This window comes from Pelobates fuscus, chromosome 4 (assembly GCF_036172605.1).
Source record: "Pelobates fuscus isolate aPelFus1 chromosome 4, aPelFus1.pri, whole genome shotgun sequence".
Taxonomy (NCBI): Eukaryota; Metazoa; Chordata; class Amphibia; order Anura; family Pelobatidae; genus Pelobates; species Pelobates fuscus.
Window position 1 is genome coordinate 172,759,241 of NC_086320.1, and position 20,166 is coordinate 172,779,406.

General features: G+C 41.7%; 1 protein-coding gene across 3 annotated transcripts in view; it reads right to left on the reverse strand.

The window, feature by feature from the left end:
• The window catches only part of EXOC2 (exocyst complex component 2), a 269,142-nt gene that overhangs the window by 79,224 nt on the left and 169,752 nt on the right, over positions 1-20,166 (reverse strand). For all 3 annotated transcript variants that reach the window (XR_010090747.1, XM_063451784.1, XM_063451783.1), the window contains 3 exons: positions 16,021-16,178; positions 13,886-14,007; positions 11,355-11,416 (listed from right to left, as the gene is read on the reverse strand). Coding sequence is in view for 2 of the 3 variants with exons in the window: in XM_063451784.1 (XP_063307854.1) it covers positions 11,355-11,416; positions 13,886-14,007; positions 16,021-16,178 (342 nt within the window). In the remaining variant the exon portion in view is untranslated. The remainder of the gene's footprint in view (positions 1-11,354; positions 11,417-13,885; positions 14,008-16,020; positions 16,179-20,166) is intronic.

Sequence of the window (20,166 nt, forward strand, 5' to 3'; positions counted from 1 at the left end):
AAAGTCACATCTTTGGGAACCTGCATCTCCCTCTACACCTCACCTCTGTCCAATGGATTCTGCCTCTATTTTACAACACGCTTCTGATTCGGCAAGGGAAGTCTCCAACCTTCTCAAACCAATCTGAGTCTCAATTTAAGGATCTCAAGGAAAATATCAACAGAGTCCTTCATCCTTTTCACACTCACTCCTCTCAACTCACACTGTTGGAAACAAGACAGAGCACCACGGAGGATGAGCTGCACCAGCTCCAATCCACAATTCAACAAAACACAACACTGACCTCTTTACAGGACAAGATGGATGATTTGGAAAACAGAAGCAACCTTAGATTTGCTGGCTTCCCAGAGTCCTTGAGGTCAGTCGACTTAATTCCTACTCTTCAGTCCTGGATCCTGGACACTTTGCAGATCACATCCTCTTCTGATGCTCCTGTCATTGAAAGGACAGGCCGGACAAGGCTTCAAGGCCTCAAGGCCTCGACCGATCATAGCAAAATGTTCCCACATATCAGGGGAACAAAATATTGATCTTTAAAGATTATTTAGCACAAGTCACTCAATGGCGAAAGGTATTTACACTCATTTGCTCAGAGCTATACAAGAGAGGTATCCATTTTGCTCTTCTCTATACTGCCACTCTTCGCCTACAGATTGTCAATCGCACCCTCTCCATCTAATCGGTGGCTGAGGCCTCTGAGTTCCTTCGGGATGTCATGCCGGATTGTGACAAGGGCCCGCTGGGTTCCCCTCCCCTAATCGTGAGGAGCAGTAAGATAATTGTTCTCATTCTTTTTTTGTTCCAATCACTGTATATAGTTTGGGCCTCAAGGCCCAGTTCATGTTGGATTCACTGTACACCCCACTCGCTCCATCCCTGGGACTGGTCCATCTGCTCAGGGTGGGACAGACGGAACTCCAAACATATGCATTCCCATGTGCTCAGATACACTTCACGCCAAGGTATTGGTTAGCCACGGATGTCTCAATCAACAAAAATTTTACCTGCATCCCAAGTTCCTCTCGTGGAATGTGAAAGGGGCAAAAACACCCATAAAACGCAAGAAAATCGTAACCTACGTAACCAAACACCAAGCCCAAGTGTCACTTTTGCAGGAAACACACTGGTCATGCTCTGACACCACTCAACTCAAGGCTCCTTGGATTCAATCCTATATAGTTGCTAAATACAACTTACGATACGTAATCCACAGTTGTGACACGGATTCAGAGGGTCGTTATATCATCTTATGTCTCACTATAAACAATACTTGTTATTGCATTGTCCATGTATATGCTCCAAATTCATGTGCTAACCCCTTTTTCACTAAATTGCTAACATTACTCACTCAAATTGACATTGTCCAAATAATTGTAGATGGCGACTTTAATGCTGTCCTTGACCCATCTAAAGACAGATCCTCGTCGGGGTCAACACCACCCCCACAGACAGGGACCGTAGATTCTTGAAAACACCTTTTCAAGAATCAATAGATTTTTAGTCACCACAGCGGTGTCACCCTATCATGGTGGAGGAAATACACAGAGCGAGACCCTGACATGCCCTGACAGCTTTACAACAGAATATTACAAGCCCCTTAAGATTGAAATTAGTCCCACCCTTAAAAACTTGTTTAACAAAATATACTTGGAGGTTCTCCCAATGGATACCCTTAACCAGGCCCGAGTCATCCTCATTCCCAAACCTGACAGGGACATGAAGGCCCTGGCTTCCTATCGTCTAATTTCACTGCTTAATCAGAATATCAAACTTCTTACCAAAATCATAGCATTGAGAATACAAACCTTCTTGCCTAGCTTACTCCTCACTCATAAACTGCGTGGCAGACAGGTGGTCACGGAGGTCCGTAGAGCACTAGTGGCTGTGACGGGGGTGGTTCGTAGGGGGGCGGCCCTGCGATCGCCATCCCTAATCGGCCTTGATATAGAAAAGGCATTTGATAGCATTACCTGGCAACATCTGATTCATGTGCTGAAGTTGAGCTATTTCAGACTCGTAAACTTACAACAAAACCCAGCAACCTGTATTAGTACAAATGCCCTTGACTCTCCATGGTTCACTCTTGAAAGAGGTGTACGACAGGGCTGTCTGCTCTCACCGTTGTTATTCAACTTGGCTTTTGACCCCTTACTCATAGCCATAGAAGCCCTACAGGGGTTCAGAGGGATCCCGATGGGCGAGACCACCCTGAAGGTCTCTGCCTTCGCCGATGACCTTTTACTTTTCACTGCCGATCCTCAAAGATCCCTGCCACCCCTGCTCGACTCATTTCATACCATGAAGGGTCTAAAGATTAACTGTAATAAATCATGTGCCCTTCATTTGGGTGGAGGACCCCCTCCACCCCTGCCGGGTGATCTTCATTTGAAGTGGGAGCCACAGTCACTGAAATATCTGGGAGTAAGGATCCCAAAAATCCTTCCATTATTACTCTCTAAAAACGATGAAGCCCTATTGAACAAGAAACTCAGGCAATTTATCTGGCAAGGACACAAAGCACGCATTAGCCTTGTGAAACTTTACTAACACAAGGCCAATGGGGGGTTGACTGTACCGAATGCCAAAGAATATAGTCTGGCGGCTCAACATGCGCTAGACTGGATTCAATCCCAAGATCAGTTTTCAGAGCTCCCTTTGGACTCCTTTTTGACACTGTCGGACTCTTTGCTTGCTCTACTTCATAGGCCACATCAACTACTTACATCTTGTTGAACCCCCTCCTGAATGGTCTCTGTCACGACCTGGAAACAAACACGATCCAAACTGGGTTTCACCCCCTCTGTTCATTACACATACCACTCCTTCACAACCCTGATTTTCCTCTGGGCAATGACTTCCCCTCCACATTGTGGGCTGATCGGGGGACCACGGCTCTTCGATCCTTTGTTGATTACAACGCACAACATTTTTTTTTACGCTTGCAGAGAGCTTCCCAGGCCTTCCATTCCCATGGTTTGCTTACTTTCAGGTGCAACACGATACAGAATGTCATGACCACGGACTGGGAAAACCCCCCAGATGCAATGCTGTGCTGTACTACCAAGGAGTCCTACTCAATTTCGACACTTTACATGCTAATACGATATGTACATGTTTCTCAAGACTTTACACTACGCTTATTATTCCCCCCATAGACTACACCTCATGGCTAAGAAGGACTCCACAAACAGTTTCAAATGCACACATACTAAAGCCGACCAGTATCACTGTCTGTGGGAGTGTACGCTCAATCAGACCTTTTGGACTGAGGTGAGGGGATACCTTGCCACTCTCCCCCGACTTCCTGCTTTTGGGACCTGTGCCGGGTCAACCTCTGACTAACAAACGATTCCTTCTCATTGTAGCAGCTGTTGGATGCAAAGCCATCCTCCAGGTCTGGAACCAACCAGGTGCTTCCACCTTACAATTATTTTTATCTAAACTTCAGTTTTTATTCAAAATGGATTGGCTAACGACCTTAACCAATAAAGAATTCCTTACCCAAAAATTCCTAATGACTTGGGGACCATACATCCCTACTTTGGATGATTCTTTTAGATCATAGGTGAGAGACACCCGGGAATCCACGGTGTGGTTCTCGGTGGAGGTTGTGACCCCTTGCGACACATGTCTTGGCAACTGTACAAATCCAAATACACCCTTGACTCGAGTGGGAGGGTTGTGGGGTGATGCGATATGCCAGCATTTAGTTTTGTTTAAGTTTAATTAGCTTTGCCTTGTCCGGTTACCCAGTTCATTAAGCTTAGTGTGGTTTCATACAATTACTGGATCTTTCCATATGTCCATGGGTTGTCTGCCCTACACCTGCTCAGACCTCTGAGACTATCGGAACTTCCCACTGACTTGTACCTTTGCACCTCTAGCAATGTATCCCCTCGATTAACACAAGATTTGTAGCTACAGGTTATGTAACTATTATACTGCTTATGTACCGTGACAGTGGCTCTATTGGCTATGTGACCGCTATGGGGTATACTATGGCCAAGCAGGCAGCATTACACAATAGATGTTGCCCCAGATTCATGACCAGGTACCTTGGAGAAGTACATTCTTCTCTCCCTTAATTCCCAGTGGAACCTTTTTCGCCCCCCAACATTATAATACTCCTACTTCGCCCCCCAACTACTATAATACCCTTTGTGTCACTATACCCCACTCCCTCTAGCATGTAAGCTCATTGAGCAGGGCCCTCAACCCCTCTGTTCCTGTACATCCATTTGTCTGGTTACAATTCTGTGTCTGTTAGTCCACCCATTGTACAGCACTACGGAATTTGCTAGCGCTATATAAATAATAAAATAATAATAATATCCTTTTGTAATAATTTGCTCTATACCTATCCACTCAGATAAGATGTGCCTCCCCTTTCTAATACCTAGTGACCTTGGGGCACTGTAGTGACCACACGGACTGTGATTTACTAACACAATAATAGAACTGGACATTTGAGTTACGTTTTTCTTTATTTAGTTTTACACGCTGTTTCTTATGGGAAAAGTGAATGTTCGATATGCCAACTGCATTTTCACCATGGTTATTATAATTGTATCGTTTTCTATGATTGATGCTTCCATGTATGCCATATATTTTGCATTCACAATAAAAAATAGTATTTGAAAAACAAATATATACTACATTGTCAATTGCCTTATGTTCTAGGGTCTTAAGTAAGAAAAGATGCTTTGATCATCTGTTAGTACTTGAGACCCAAAAAGTATTCTGAATTACCTCAGTACAAAATAGTTAAATTATGCATACTTTAGCTGTAGTTCAGCGTTAACTGAAAAAAGCAGACATTTCTGTATTTTCTTCATATGTTTTTTACATTTATATCTTGTAAAACATATGCAAAGGTTTGTTTCACTGTATATAATATGTTCATTCTTTAGTGTTTATTTGCTTTACAAAATATAAAATCAGAGATCCCATGTATGGCCATGCCATCTAGTTCCATCTACTTTTTATCCAATATTTTGTGCATTTTCATATACATACACCCTGTTCCAAATTATTATGCAAATTTTATTTAGGTGTCACAAAGATTAAATATTTTGTTTTTCAGTTTAACTCATGGATGGCATCGTGTCGCAGGGCTCTTTTGATCACTGAAAACAATCTCGGACATATGTGATAATTAGATTGCCAGGTGAGCCCAATTTAAGGAAAAACTACTAAAGAAGGGTGTTCCACATTATTAAGCAGAGCACCATTTTCATTCAATATGGGGAAGAAAAAGGTTCTCCCTGCTGCCGAAAAGAGTGAAATAGTTCAATGCCTTGGACAAGGTATGAAAACATTAGATATTTCACGAAAAGTTAAGCGTGATCATCGCACTATTAAGAGATTTGTGGCTGATTTAGAACACAGACGGGTTCGTGCAGATAAAGGCACATTGAGGAAGATTTCTGCCAGATCCATGCATCGGATCAAGAGAGCAGCTGCTAAAATATCATTACATAGCAGCAAACATATATTTAAAGCTGCTGGTGCCTCTGGAGTCCCACGGACATCAAGGTGTAGAGTCCTCCAGAGTCTTGCAACTGTGCATAAACCTTCTCTTCGGTCACCACTAACCAATGCATACAAGCAGAAACAGCTGCATTAGGCAGAAAAATACATGAAGACTAGTTTTAAAACAGTTCACTGATGAGTACCGTGCAGCCCTGGATGGTCCAGATGGATTGAGTAGTGGTTGGTGGACGGCCACCCTGTTCGAACAAGGCTGCGACGTCAGCAAGGCGGTGTTGGAGTCATGTTTTGGGCTGGAATCATGGGAAGAGAGCTGGTCAGCCCCTTTAGGGTCGCCGAAGGTGTAAAGATGACCTCTGCAAAGTATGTGGAGTTTATGACTGACCACTTTCTTCCCCGGTACAGAAGGAAGAACTATGCTTTCCATAATAAAATCATCTTCATGCATGAAAATGCACCATCTCATGCTGCAAAGAATACCTCTGCATAAATGGCTGCTATGGGGATAAAAGGAGAGAAAGTCATGGTGTGGCCTCCATCCTCCCCTGACCTCAATCCTATTGAGAACCTTTGGAGCATCCTCAAGCAAAATATCTATGAGGGTGGGAGGCAGTTTACATCCAAACAGCAGCTCTGGGAGGCTATTCTGACATCTTGCAAACAAATTCAAGCAGAAACTGTCCAAAAACTCACAAGTTCAATGGATGCAAGACTTGTGAAGCTGCTATCAAATAAGGGGTCCTATGTTAAAATGTAACGTGACCTGTTAAAATGTTTAAAAAGTTAAAATGTTGTTATAAGTTTGATTGAAATAGCTTTTGATTTCAGTAAATATGCTGCAAACACAACCAATTTTCAGTTCTTTACAACCTATAAAGTCTTTTTGAAACTTACTGCGCGTAATAATTTGGAACAGTGCATTGTAAGTTTTTTATGTTTAAAAATACTGTTATCATTACGAGGTTTGTTCAATAAAATTTGAATTGTACTCTTAATAGTTGATAACATGAGAATTATGCTGACTGTTATTTACATCAATTATTTAGGTAAATGAGAAAAATATAATTTCAATAATAATTTGGAACAGGGTGTATGGATTAAAAAAAGAAAAGATAATATCATTCAATAATAATAACGCTATCTATGAGAAAATGCTGAAGTATATATTTTCACATATTTAAATATTTGTTTCGCTTGCAAAATATGTCGCTCACAATAAGAGGACTTTGCAACAAGTTTGTGAAGGCACTGAACTCCACACAGGTCGCATTATATTTTAGTCACTGCTCCTCTTTTCCAGAAATCTATGGTGTTTTATTTGAATGTGGTTTTTGTACAGACTAGATGTTTCAGAAATTGAGTTGCCAATAAAGAAAAGAAAAAAAAACACATTCAATTAAAGGCCAATGGGATGTTTTGCTTATCAAGAGAAATCCCCTAGTTGACTAGTACTGAAATCAGACAGACTACAAAGTAGAATTTAGAAAATATGTATTAAGGATCATACGGTGAAAGTGTTAAACACTTATTTATTTTTAACTGCCTAGTTAATGTTTTTTTTTCATAAAGGAAGTGGTTGACATAGCTCAACATGGAAGTCTATGCAGTTTGCAGTATGTATTAGCATGTATGTACATATTGCACTCATTATTACATCAAACTCATAAAACGGACACTCTACATTAAGATGCCATAGCTTTGGTGCCTAGAGTGTTTTGGTAGACTCTATCCCTTTACTGGGACAATATAAAACATTGCCATGTAATGTTCATGTTTGGCAGAGATCATGGCTCTAGAGGCTGAATGCTATTAGAGGCAACTTGAGGTCTTAAAAAATAAAAATCAAGGGTCTTAAAGGGTTACTCAAAGTACCATGACCACTTTTGTGATTTGAAGTTTGGCCCGGACTTAACATCTGGCAAATATGGGACGCGATGGTCATGGGCCGAGGACGACAGGGGAGATCAATGAATCTCCCCTGCTGGTCGATGCAGAGCAGGTGCCAGCCATGCCTCGTATTTTCATGGCCAGCCAGGGGGGAGATCAGCAGGATAGGAAGATGTGCAGAGAATTCCTCCAATGAGCTCCGTGGTTCAGAGCGTTGCTGCGGGTTACCACGGAAATGCTCCGACACAGAGTAGTGCTGGAGCTTGTGAGAACAGGGATCTCTGCCTGTTAGAGACAACTTCTTATCGGACAAAGGTAAGAACTTATTTTTCAATGTATAATTAATTTTTAAAAATAAATATTTAATTTTGTTATTCAGTTGCACCCCATCTCATTCCTCTCACACACACAATACAGGCCCCAATAAATTCACACACATTGCACCACCTACACAAACACTGGATCCCCTACGCAAACACTAGGTCCTCTACAGATCCACTGCACCACCTACATACACAATACTTCCAATAATCCAATGTAAATGCTATGGATCCTTTAGGCACACACTAGATCCCCTACAGACACACACTGCATTATCCACACACAGACAACATCCTTGACACACAGAGTAAAGACTTAACACACAGTATATCCCTGACACACACAGTACATTCCATATACACACTATGGATCCCTTACAAACACGCTAGATCCCCTACAGACACAAAATGCCCCTATATCTTACAGGAAGTCAATGTAGGCATGGATCAGCACCTTAGCCGCGTCCAGCGTTAAATAGGGTGGATGCGTGCTTTTTTGAGATGGAATCGGCAGGATTTGGCAATCGACTGGATATGAGAGGTGAAGGAGAGGTCGGAGTCAAAGAGCACACCTGTGAGGTAGAGATGATGGTAGTGCCATTCACTTGCAGAAAGACAGACATGGGAGTCGCAACTTCTGAGGACGGAAAGACAAGAATTTCTGTTTTGGACAGGTTAAGTTTAAGGAAGTGAGCAGCCATCCAGTTAGAAATAGCAGAGAGGCAGTCAGATACATGAGTCAAGAGGGACGTCGAGAGATCGGGAGAGGACAGATAGATTTGCGTGTCATCCACAAAGAAATGATATAGGAAGCCAAAGGAGCTGATGAGTTTTCCAATGGAGGCAGTATAGATCAAGAAAAGTAGCGGACCAAGCACAGAACCTTGGGGGACATCAACAGAGAGAGGTTGGGGAGAAGAGGCAGAGCCAGAGAAAGAAACACTAAGAATACGGGGAGAGGTAAAAGGAGCACCAGGTGAGAGCAGTATCTCGTAGTCCGAGGTTACGGAACATGAGATGAGAAGAAGCTGTTGATGATCAACAGTGTCAAAAGCTGCAGAAAGGTCAAGGACAATTAGGAGGGAATAGTAACCATGAGATTTTGCCAGGATTAAATCATAATTAAATCCAAACGGAAGCACGTCAAGCAGAGAGTTGGATTTGATCAATCCAAGTCGATCAATCTTGCGTACACAACTCTCTTAAGGATCTTGGAGGCAAACAGCAGTAGTGAGGTAGGGCGGTAGTTGGATGGGAAGTTAGGAAGTTTTTCAGAATCGGGGTTACTGTTGCATGGCTGATGGGTGAAGGATATATGTCAGAATGTGATTAGGCACAACACATATTGTCCATTTAAGGCATATTCTTATGGGACAGACCTGACATGTCACCACTTACAAAATGGATACTCTAATATCTGATCTGAAGAAGCCAACCAGGTGAAATGCGTCATCACGCTACAAGATGCACAACGTCAGTACGTGCTTACACGAAGCTCGAGTTCCCGGAAGAATTTCACACCGTGTTGGTTGCCTAAGGACTGCAAGTGCTCGGCGCAAGTTGAAAGGAATGAGGATACACCGTGGAAACGCTCCATATGGAATAGAGCGTTTCACTAAATTTTTTTATGTTACGAATAAAAGATTCACTTGCATCAAGTTGCCGTCTTGCCTATTACATTGAGGTCCTGGCTACAGGACATTTGAGCTGTACAAGTTAGAGCAGACTTTCACTGCTCTCCTCTCATGAGTTGCCTGATTCTCTTAGATATTTTAAATATTTGTGCCACTAATATTGTTTCTTTTTTTTTTTTTTCTCTTTTGCTTTTATGTACTGATTTGCACTACCCATACCTGGAAAGGTATTCTAAACAGTTCCTTTTCCAAGGTCTATAGAGTAAGTGTTCTTGTTTATGGCACAATATAGTGCACTTTAAATATTTTGACCTTGCTACAAGTTTTATTCACCAATTTTGATATATTTTTATAGTGCCCTTTTCACTTGATTTTGTATTTTAATTATCTATACTACAAAACCATTTTTTTAAGCAAACGTTGTTTTGGTGCTCAGAGGGTTCCTTTCATACACTGTGCAAAATGTAATTATTCATAGTTAACACAGCAATGTATAAAGAAACCCCTTTCAGTAGTACATTCGGTAATTAATTTGTTTTCCAGATGTCTTGTGGAAACCACAAATATGTTGATTCAATATCAGAGATAAAAGTTACACCAAATACACATTTGAGGAGTTACAGAGTGCATACAGACATGTGTTGTTTCATTATAAATAAGTATGAATGCAAATATTATTTGGCATAGAAACATACTAACAAATTACAATGCAGCTCCACTAAGGTAAATGTATTAAAATTCCAATTAAGATAAGTAAAACTTTCTTCCAAATTACTATTATTATTTTTTTGGCATTTATATAGTGCCAACTTAAATGACTTTGGCAGTGACGTCTGTAGACAACATTTCTAACAATGTACAGGTAACCTTCATTTACTAAGATTTTACATTTTTAATGGCTGGTGTGGGCATGCTATACCAGTTCTTTTAGGCTATCATTGTCGCCCAAGGTTGTATGAACTCACACTGATAATGCAGATTTCTTGCAGATGTCAGAGGACATTATAAGAACACTCCAGTCTCATGTGTACTAGTGTTTCAGTTAACTCTATGTTGGTTCCATTTTCTCTCATGATTTAGAAGGCACTGGCAACCGTCTTGTCAGAAACAGTAGATGAACTGCAGAATACCCTCTGCTTTTCTTTAATATACTAGTCTATTTATTTGCTTATTATTAACAAGGATTGGCTGAAATGATCAATTCTGATGATCTTAGCAAAGGAGGCAAATCTGGGGCGGGGTCAGGGCTGGCAGACCAACGCTGTGCTAGAATAAAGGTGAGTTTTTATCCTTTTTAAGGGGGGCAAGGTGGGGATGGCCACCTCAATAGTGTTTTTACCACTATAGGGTCAAGAATATACGCTTTTTAACTGGGCAGAGGATATAAAAGATCCTCTACCGCGGTCCACTCGACCACACTATATCAAGGGACTCACAGGAGGTGGAGCCCTGCCGCTCACCCGGCAATTGCGCATCTTAGGTTGGTTAACCCTAGGTGGCCATGCACCGTTACTGAAGGTATGCAAGCCCACCGGTGTCCTAGTGGGCCAGTCTGGCCCCGCAGTAGCTTCTTGTGTATGATTAAAGTTCAATTTTCCGAGTCCATAACAGCCTGGGGAGGTGGGCTAGGGCTGCATTAATAGAAATAAAAGTGATTTAACTCCTAAATGGCAGATAACTGAGCACTTCAGAGGCATGAGCTATACATCAAAACTGCTTTATTAAGCTAAAGTTGTTTTGGTGACTATAGTGTTCCTTTAAACTGAACTGAACTTGTCCTCTGCTTTTATTGGTTCAAGAAGACAGCAGTTCATATGAGCCTGACAAGTGCCGCTGTGGGGGGAAAAAAAAGCAGCATTGACCTCTGGCTTGGATAGCTTTTAAGAAGCATTTGATCATCCAAAGTTCTTCAAATTATAAAGAGCAGTGACAATGATCAAAAGCATAAATGTTAAAATAATTATACAAATTATATATAAAGAGTATAAACATCATATATTGTAAATCATTTAAATGGTCCTACCAAAGCAGTTAACCCTTCATTATCAACAATCCAATCTTCCTTGTCTGCTAATCGTTTTACTTCTGAAAAGAAAGAAACAAGTTAGATCATATATACCTATCGTGAAATACAAAAAAACACACACACTTTACCTATCTATTGGCAACTTGTGGTTTTCCTACTAACAAAGGAGTCAAAGGGTTGGGTTGGGTTGGGAAAGGTAACAAAAGTACTTTAAGAAGGTAGAGGCAACAAAACGGTCAGAATCCTAATTTGTCTGTTACTGTAGTAGTGAAATAACGATGATTTAGAAATCAAAATACCGTATATACTCGAGTATAAGCCGAGTTTTTCAGCACATTTTTTGTGCTGAAAAACCCCAACTCGGCTTATACTCGAGTCAATAGTCTGTATTATGGCAATTTGCATTGCCATAATACAGACTGGGGGAGAGGGGGGCTGGCAGAGCTGTAACTTACCTCTCCTGCAGCTCCTGTCAGCTCTCTCCTCCTCCGCACCGTCCGTTCAGCACCTCGGTCAGCTCCCAGTGTAAATTTCGCGAGAGCCGCGGCTCTCGAGAGACTTACAGTGGGAGCTGACAGAAGAGCTAAACGGACCGTGCGGAGGAGGAGAGAGCTGACAGGAGCTGCAGGAGAGGTAAGTTACAGCTCTGCCAGCCTCCCTCTACCCCACTGAACTGCCGATGCCACTGGACCACCAGGGAAGGAGAGCCCCCCTCCCTGCCATGTATCAAGCAGGGAGGGGGGACGAAAAAAAATATATAATAAAATAAAAAAACAATTAAATTAAATAAAAAATAATAATAAGAAATAATAATAAAAAAATATCAAAATAATTAAAAAAAATAATAATAAAATTGCCCACCCCCACCAAGGCTCTGCAACACACACACACTGCATTCATACACACACTGCACTCTCACACACACACACTGCATTCATACACACACTGCACTCTCACACACACACACTGCATTCTCATACACACACTGCACTCATCCACACGCTGCACTCATACGCACACGTTGCACTCATACGCACACGTTGCACTCATACACACACGCTGCTCTCATACACACACGCTGCTCTCATACACACACGCTGCACTCATACGCACACACTGCATTCATTATACACACACTGTAAATAAATATTCAATTAATATATTTTTTTTAGGATCTAATTTTATTTAGAAATTTACCAGTAGCTGCTGCATTTCCCACCCTAGTCTTATACTCGAGTCAATAAGTTTTCCCAGTTTTTTGGGGGTAAAATTAGGGGCCTCGGCTTATATTCGGGTCGGCTTATACTCGAGTATATACGGTATTCATAATTTGTTTGCTTCTGGATCCAGTTCTGGTTAATGCTGGGCCCAGCATCCTTTGCAATGTAACCCAAGCACATGAGGTCATGTCACAGGCAAGCAAACATGGAAGTTATTTGATGCTGGCTGTGATACCAGGGATAGATGCTGAAGACTAATGAAAATATTACTGTGATGGATTGCCTGATTTGTTTGGCGCAAGACAGAAGCTCGCGGCACAGTTTTGTGACTGTTTTCCATGTACCTAGGTATCTCTGTATTACAGGCATCTGTGTATTGTGTACCTGTTTTATACAGAGTTCACTGTGTGTTGTCTCTTCCTTGAGGTCTCACAAGATGTGGCTATTCATCGTCCTGTATAGAGTAATTACTAATAATAGTATTGCCAGAAGACTGGATGGATAGAATATCATATAGTAACCAGATATCAGCTCAGTATATCCTGCATACGCTACCAAAGAGGAGTCCTAGTAATTAGTGGAGCAGTGTAGTGCTGCAAGTTATGTAAAAAGAATACGCACAGATGATATATATATATATTAAAGCCGTATCGTCACAATTACATTCTAAATATCTGTTAGTACAATGAACTAAAATCATATAAAGACTAAAGTGACGTCATGGCAACTGTGGAACCAAATATGCATGCGCAATGCTTACCGTCCACACATTAAAGCCCCCCCTAATGAAAACACAGATTTGAAGATCTTAGACATCATCAAGCAAAACGCGAGGATGTCGAACTTTGCGTCATGGAAAAAAACTCTGCTAGGGAGTAAAAAGCGCCTCTAGTAGCTGTCTGGAAAACAGACACTAGAGGTGAACTAAACCCTGCAATGAAAACATTCCTGTTTTTCAGAAACTGCAATGTTTTAGATTTTAGAAACAGACAGGGGCACGGCACCCATACCACTTAAATTGGATGTAATGGTTACGGTACTTAATGATATTCACCCAGTATCACGGGAAGGAATCCTCAACATCTGAGAAGAAATTCTATATAGGCCTAAGAGGTGGAGTTTCAAGTACATCTTTCTGTAGAGCAGATGTTTCTAACCCATGTCTCAATAAATACCAACATTTCATGATCCAGTCATGGTTCCAGCTAAAATGTGACATTATGTTGCCAGTGACTATCTTTCCAGTAACTAATACATTTCAAGCAGTATGAATGTGAATTCTCATTTTTATTTAACATCCAATCCTACCTTCTGTAGTCTGTTTTAAAGTGACTATAACACAATTCACTCGTAAATCCAAAATTAGGTCTTGTATGGTTTGCAGCATATCATTAGGTATCTCAAGAGCTGTCAACGACTCATAACAAAGCCTAAAGAGGAAAAATTACACAGTTTTAACGGAAAGTTAAATTTTTTATTTAATGGCTGAAATGTGAAACTTAATGTATTAGTTCTGATTGCAGATAAAATATTAATAAGATAGTTAAGAAAATTATTTGGTCTTCAGTATTGTTTACAGTAGGCACTGTAAGTTCAAGTAGACAGGAGGATTCTCGGACTTGGGGAGACAGGCAAATTTGTCACACATTGAGATAAGAGTATATTAAATTAATAAAAGTACCTATTCCATTTTAATCTCATTTGTTGGCTTCCAACGATAGCCTATGAGTTCCCACTTAAGTTAATGTGATCTCAGCCACTTAAAACGTGAAAATAATATAAAGATGTTTACATTTATATCTGTACTGATAGCAAGAAAACTCGTTTTATATTTTTTACCCAGAACGCAACACCATGCGTACAAGTTTACAATGCAGAAGAAACTGGAAAAACATTAAAAATACAGTGAGGCGGTGAATAAAACTCCAACTTGTATAAAAGTAGGACAGCCTATGCAGACAGTCAATTAGATCAAGTTCTAGTTAAATGAATTGTAGGCCTCACTGAAGTTGTTTGATCTTTTTGTTTTAACCGAGAAGAAATAGTGAAATGGAATGCAGCTCTAAGGCAAGAAGTGGTAACAAATAAAGTTAAACAAAATCATACAGACCAAATTGGGGACTATGTAGTGCTTGAATTTATTTAGAGACATAAGCCTTTGCATGAAGGAAAGTAGACAAACATGGAATTAGCTTGCAGTGGAGTTTAGGAGGAGTCAGAAATTGCACTTTTTCTTTTCAAGCAGGAGACAGATTTTGTTTAACATCGCAAGTTAGAAGGCGGCAAAAACATATTGATGAGAGAAGTATAGAAAGTAGGTAAATATTTTGCTTTAATTAAGGGAAATTCCTGCTCCTGGAATTAGCAGTTATTGTGATTAGAACTCTACATCAGAGTTTTAAAAAAAAAAAAAACTACTTTCGTACACAATTAGCTTTATTGCTTGCTTTAAAAAAAGGAAAAAAAACAAAAACAATCACAAACCTGATCTAAAGATGTTTCCTGACGGCAGCCAGCACACGCAAAGGGCACATTAGTTGCCAATAGCCCAAGCAGAGCAAAAAGGCACATGTAGGCATTCTTTGCTATGTTTGGAGTGACATTTTGTAATTTTGCTTGAGCAATAAAATCCAAAGGGCATTTAGCCTCGTATCTAAGTACAATCTTCTCCAAAGATAATGCCGAGACTTATCTTTTACTCATGCAAATGGAAACTTTAGTGACCTTTAAAAAATGTGCCTTGCTATTTTCTAACAAAGATTACTATATGCTGGGCTGTTGCAGTATCAAAAACTTCATATTAAGCAGATTTAAAAGGATGTTCCAGGATTGTATACTTCCAAATCCTGTTCAAGGCATTAAACATGTATGTGTAAAACAAAAGATTTGTGTAAAACAATACAATTTCTCGTACAGCATCTCTTCTACAAATCTGCAGAAATCAAAACAGAAGCTGACTAGAGCAGAAAATGTATGATCTGCTGCATAAACCAATGGGACAGGCACTACACACATAGGTCCAAATAACATTAAACGCACACTATGCTGTATGCTTCCTGCAAGTGGCAGGCACGTGACCATACAGCAGTATATTGCCTTGAGCTCATGTCAACTGCGGTTGCATTGCCCATGTTTGAGTAGTTCCCATGGATTTCAGAGGGAAGCTATCAGCAATAAGTAGTAGTGAGCGTACAGATGCACACCCACTATTGCTTCCTTGAGATGATGAATGTAATTGTATGGGGGAGGAGCTATAGTAATGATTATAAGCCTTCATTTTGTACAAACTCAAATGTATCATCTTTTTTTCTGTCTGTCAACCCATGTTTTGTAATACCTCTATTATATGTATCTGATGCTGTAAAATTAGTTTCAGCTACATAACTACATTTTTGTGTTGCATTTCAATTTTTATGACAGAAAATGAAGGACTTCCATCTTACCGAACCGTCTGGATTATCTGCGTCAACCAAGAACCTGACATGTCAGTCTTTAGCTCCCAGCCTCCATAATGTCTCAATTCTTCTTCTCCAAGGCTGAATGGAAGTAGCGCTCCACGGATGAGCTTGACTAGTGAATGCATCACTTCTTGTATCATTTTCTAAAATAAGGGAAGCATATGGTAATCCCGTAAACCAGTAACAGTCATATAAAATTCACTGAACAGAACAACACCAAGCTACTGTATTTATATTAGCATTAGTATTTATGTTAGAAACCATTTTTTTTTTATTATGTATTTTGTTTGTGCATGGATTATACATGTATGCTTGCAATGCCACAACAGCAGGTGCATGCTATTCCATAAACATAGAAAAACATTTGTATGGCCTATAAACATTGCACATTTTTATAAGTTAATACAGGATTTTAGGAACATGCTTAGTCGACAGAGGCTATGATGAGAAACACAAACAGAGTTATGATTTCTTTTAACATTGCTACACAGAGCGCTAAATAGTATTAGAAGGTTGCACTGTAAGTGTGGGAAACATGCTTGTACTAGAGTTGTCAGTTACTAGGTATATTGAATAGTGTAATCCCACACTATACATGCTGACTGCTGAGTTAGTCATAGAAAAATAATAATAAATAAATTAATTTTAAAAAACCCTGAAAAAAACCCTGAAAAAACGAGTATTGCATAAACAGACAAATAGCCCGCGTGTGCCATGCTTGCATGACTAACTGTTAATGCAGGACTTGAACATAATGTGCATAGCTTTAGCCAAACATGGTAGATAAACCTAAGTACAAGGTGTGTGTGGAGTTTGAATATATTTTAACAGTGAGGCTGTATAAATGGGTCCACTGTGACTATTCCAACACCCCATCACTCCTTGCACAGGATTAACTGGAGGTGAGGATTACAATTTATTTTATGGGGGGCGGCCCCTGACTTTCAGTGAAGATGAACGCATCTTGCTAGAGCTCCACACCGCCATGTGAAAAATCTGCAAATAATAACACTTGCCGTCATACACACTCCACATCCTGCCCTGTAGGCCTCCAGGGACTCCCACACCACTTTACATCATGGGCGGAGGGAGAAAATCCAGGCACGGAGCGACGGTGGCCCCGATCTTCTGGAGTCACACTGAGAGGGTTCCGCAACGTGCCGATGAGCCGCCAGAATCAGACTCGGATTCTGATACCAGCGAACAGAGTCACAGCCAGTACTCGTCCCCAGTCACCAGAAAGGATCTGAAAGGGTTCCTAAGGGTATAAACACTAATATGGCTGCAGAACAGTCAAAGCATCTGAACCCCATCAAAGAAGGCCTCGAAGACCTCAACAGACGCACAGGGGCAATGGAGGACATTGCCACCACCACTGCTAGCCATGACAGAGCAATTCTAGACCTCCAGGAACAGGTACGCAGCATCGAAGACGCACAAGAAGACCTAAATAATAGTTCCCAGAGGAACAATATAAGAATCAGGGGTCTCCCTGGATCAGTCACCGACTTCTGCAGCCTGCTGCCCGAGGCTCCGCCCACCGAGCTACTCCTGGACCGCGCTCACAGAGCACACCAAGCTCCCTCGACATTAGCCAACCAGCCGCGGGACGTCATCATCACACTACACTATTTCCATGTCAAGGAAGCGCTAATGAAAGCAGCCAGAGACACCCTGCTGCAGATTGAAGGCCACCAGGTACAATTTTACCAGGACCTTGCCCCAAGCACACCCCACCTCTCCCTCTCGTTGGGGCTCGGCCCACCACCTTCTGGGCGAATCCCTCCTTCCCGCCTTTGACCACCCCCGCACCCTCCTAAACAAACAAAGCTCACAATACAAACACTAACGCTAAACACACACCATGCCTATAACACTTAAATGTGCATCGATAAATGTCAATAGCCTAAACGTCCCGACAAAGAGACACACCCTACTGAGATGGGCGCACAGGAACCGAGCAGATGTTCTACTAATACAAGAAACGCACTTTACCACACATCTCCACTTCCCCCTGAAGGACCGACACTATAAACTAGCTTCACCGCCAACTCACCGGATTGCAAATCCAAAGGGGTGGCAATAGTTCTCAAAGCATCATGCCCCTTGACCGACATCACATTCGTGACTGACCCCTATGGTCAATATGTATCGATCACGCGAAAAATAGGAACCAGGAACTATTCATTCTGTTCAATCTACACACCAACAACGCCAGAACCAGCATTCTGGCAGCGGCTCGCTTACCACCTCACCACTCTCAAAAACACACAACTCATCACACTCCACAACACTGGACAGGACCTCATACCCACTAGAGCCAACCAGAACCTCACAAGCTGATACTTTATTTCAACAATTCTTAGCCAACCAAAACCTCCTGGACATATGGAAGGCTCAACACCCCTCAACAAAAGATTACACTTTCTATTTGCACCCCCACAAAACATACTCGCGCATCAACCACTTCCTGATCAACCCCAACGTACTATCCCAGGTGACCAATACAGACATAGGAATGAAATCATGGCTGGACCATGCAGAAATCTCGTTAACACTACACATCCAAAAGGTAACGCGCCCCTGGTCCTGGAAATTAAACCCCTTACTTCTGCTCGACATAGAAACAACTGAGGCCATCTCCAAAGAGCTCACTGACTACTTCGACATAAACACTCCCTTGACATCCTCCCCAATAACCCCGTGGGCAGCACATAAGACCATGATACGCAGAAAACTCATCAGCATAGCAACGGCAAAGAAATAGCAACAAACACAGCACATAACCGATAGCACAATAGCGGGGATACACCACCTAGAAAAGAAACATAAACGCGAACCCCAACAAACAACACTAACTCCACTGACGGAGGCTAGAGATCTCCTTAAACGCCTAACACTAGCAGACACAACCAAGGCCCTTATGTGGCTAAATAAAAAATTATATGAAAAAGGCAATAAGGCCGACTCCATGTTAGCAAGGCGCTTAAAAAATGTATTGAAGCAAAAAAGATCTTGCGAATCCGCACGAGCGACGGCCACATAAGTGACATTCCAGAGCGCATATGAGATACATTCCACAAATATTTCACAGCATATTACAATCAGTCCACACACAGTCAGCCTACCCCACAGGACACCACCCACCTCATGTCGACATTCCTTAACAACCTAACACTACCATCCCTGAACGAGAAGGCCAGTGCCATTCTAGCTGAAGAAGTCACGGAGGAAGAACTCACCATAGTTCTTCGCTCATTCAAACCCAACAAAAGCCCAGGACCTGATGGATATATAGCCCTATACTATAAGGTCTTCAGCCCTATCCTACTGAAACACCTATGCAAAGTATTCAACGCCATGCTGAAGGGCGACAAATTCGCGGCAGATAAGGTTTTAGCTAACATATGCATCCTACTGAAACCTTAAAAAGCCCACGACGAACCAGGCCACTTTCGCCCAATCTCACTATTAAATGTGGATCTCAAACTCATGACTAAAGTTATGGCCAATAGTTATGGCCCCTGCTCAACGCTGTAATTCACCCTGACCTGGTAGGGTTCATCCCCCACAGACAGCCCGTGGACAACATGCGCATGGCCATGATCCAACATGCGCATTACCTGATATGGTTCACCAAACACAGAGCAATCCCCACAGCAATCATTTCCCTAGATGCAGAGAAGGTGTTTGATCACCTTCTCTGGCCTACCTGACCCAAACACTCACACACCTGAGGTTCCCACCCGAATTTATCGAATTCCTAGAGGCCACCTACCACAAGGAGCACTGCTCCTGCCGAACATATCCCCTCCCTGCTTCGCCATCAAAAACGGAACGAGACAGGGATGCCCACTATCACCCCTCCTTTTCGTAATATCCATGGAGCCGCTGCTGGAGGTGATTTGGTCCCGCACAGGGGTAGAGGCGGTCACTGTGAGGGGACAACCCTACAAAGTCTCAGCATACGTGACTTTGACAAACCCGATCTCCTCCATAGGAACCCTGCTAAACCTTATCCAAGAATACTCGAGAATATCAGGCTACATCGTCCATCACTATATATGTCACCCATAATGAGCAGGCTAACAAAATGCTCCTCCGCTGGTACTATACACCCCAAAAACTAGC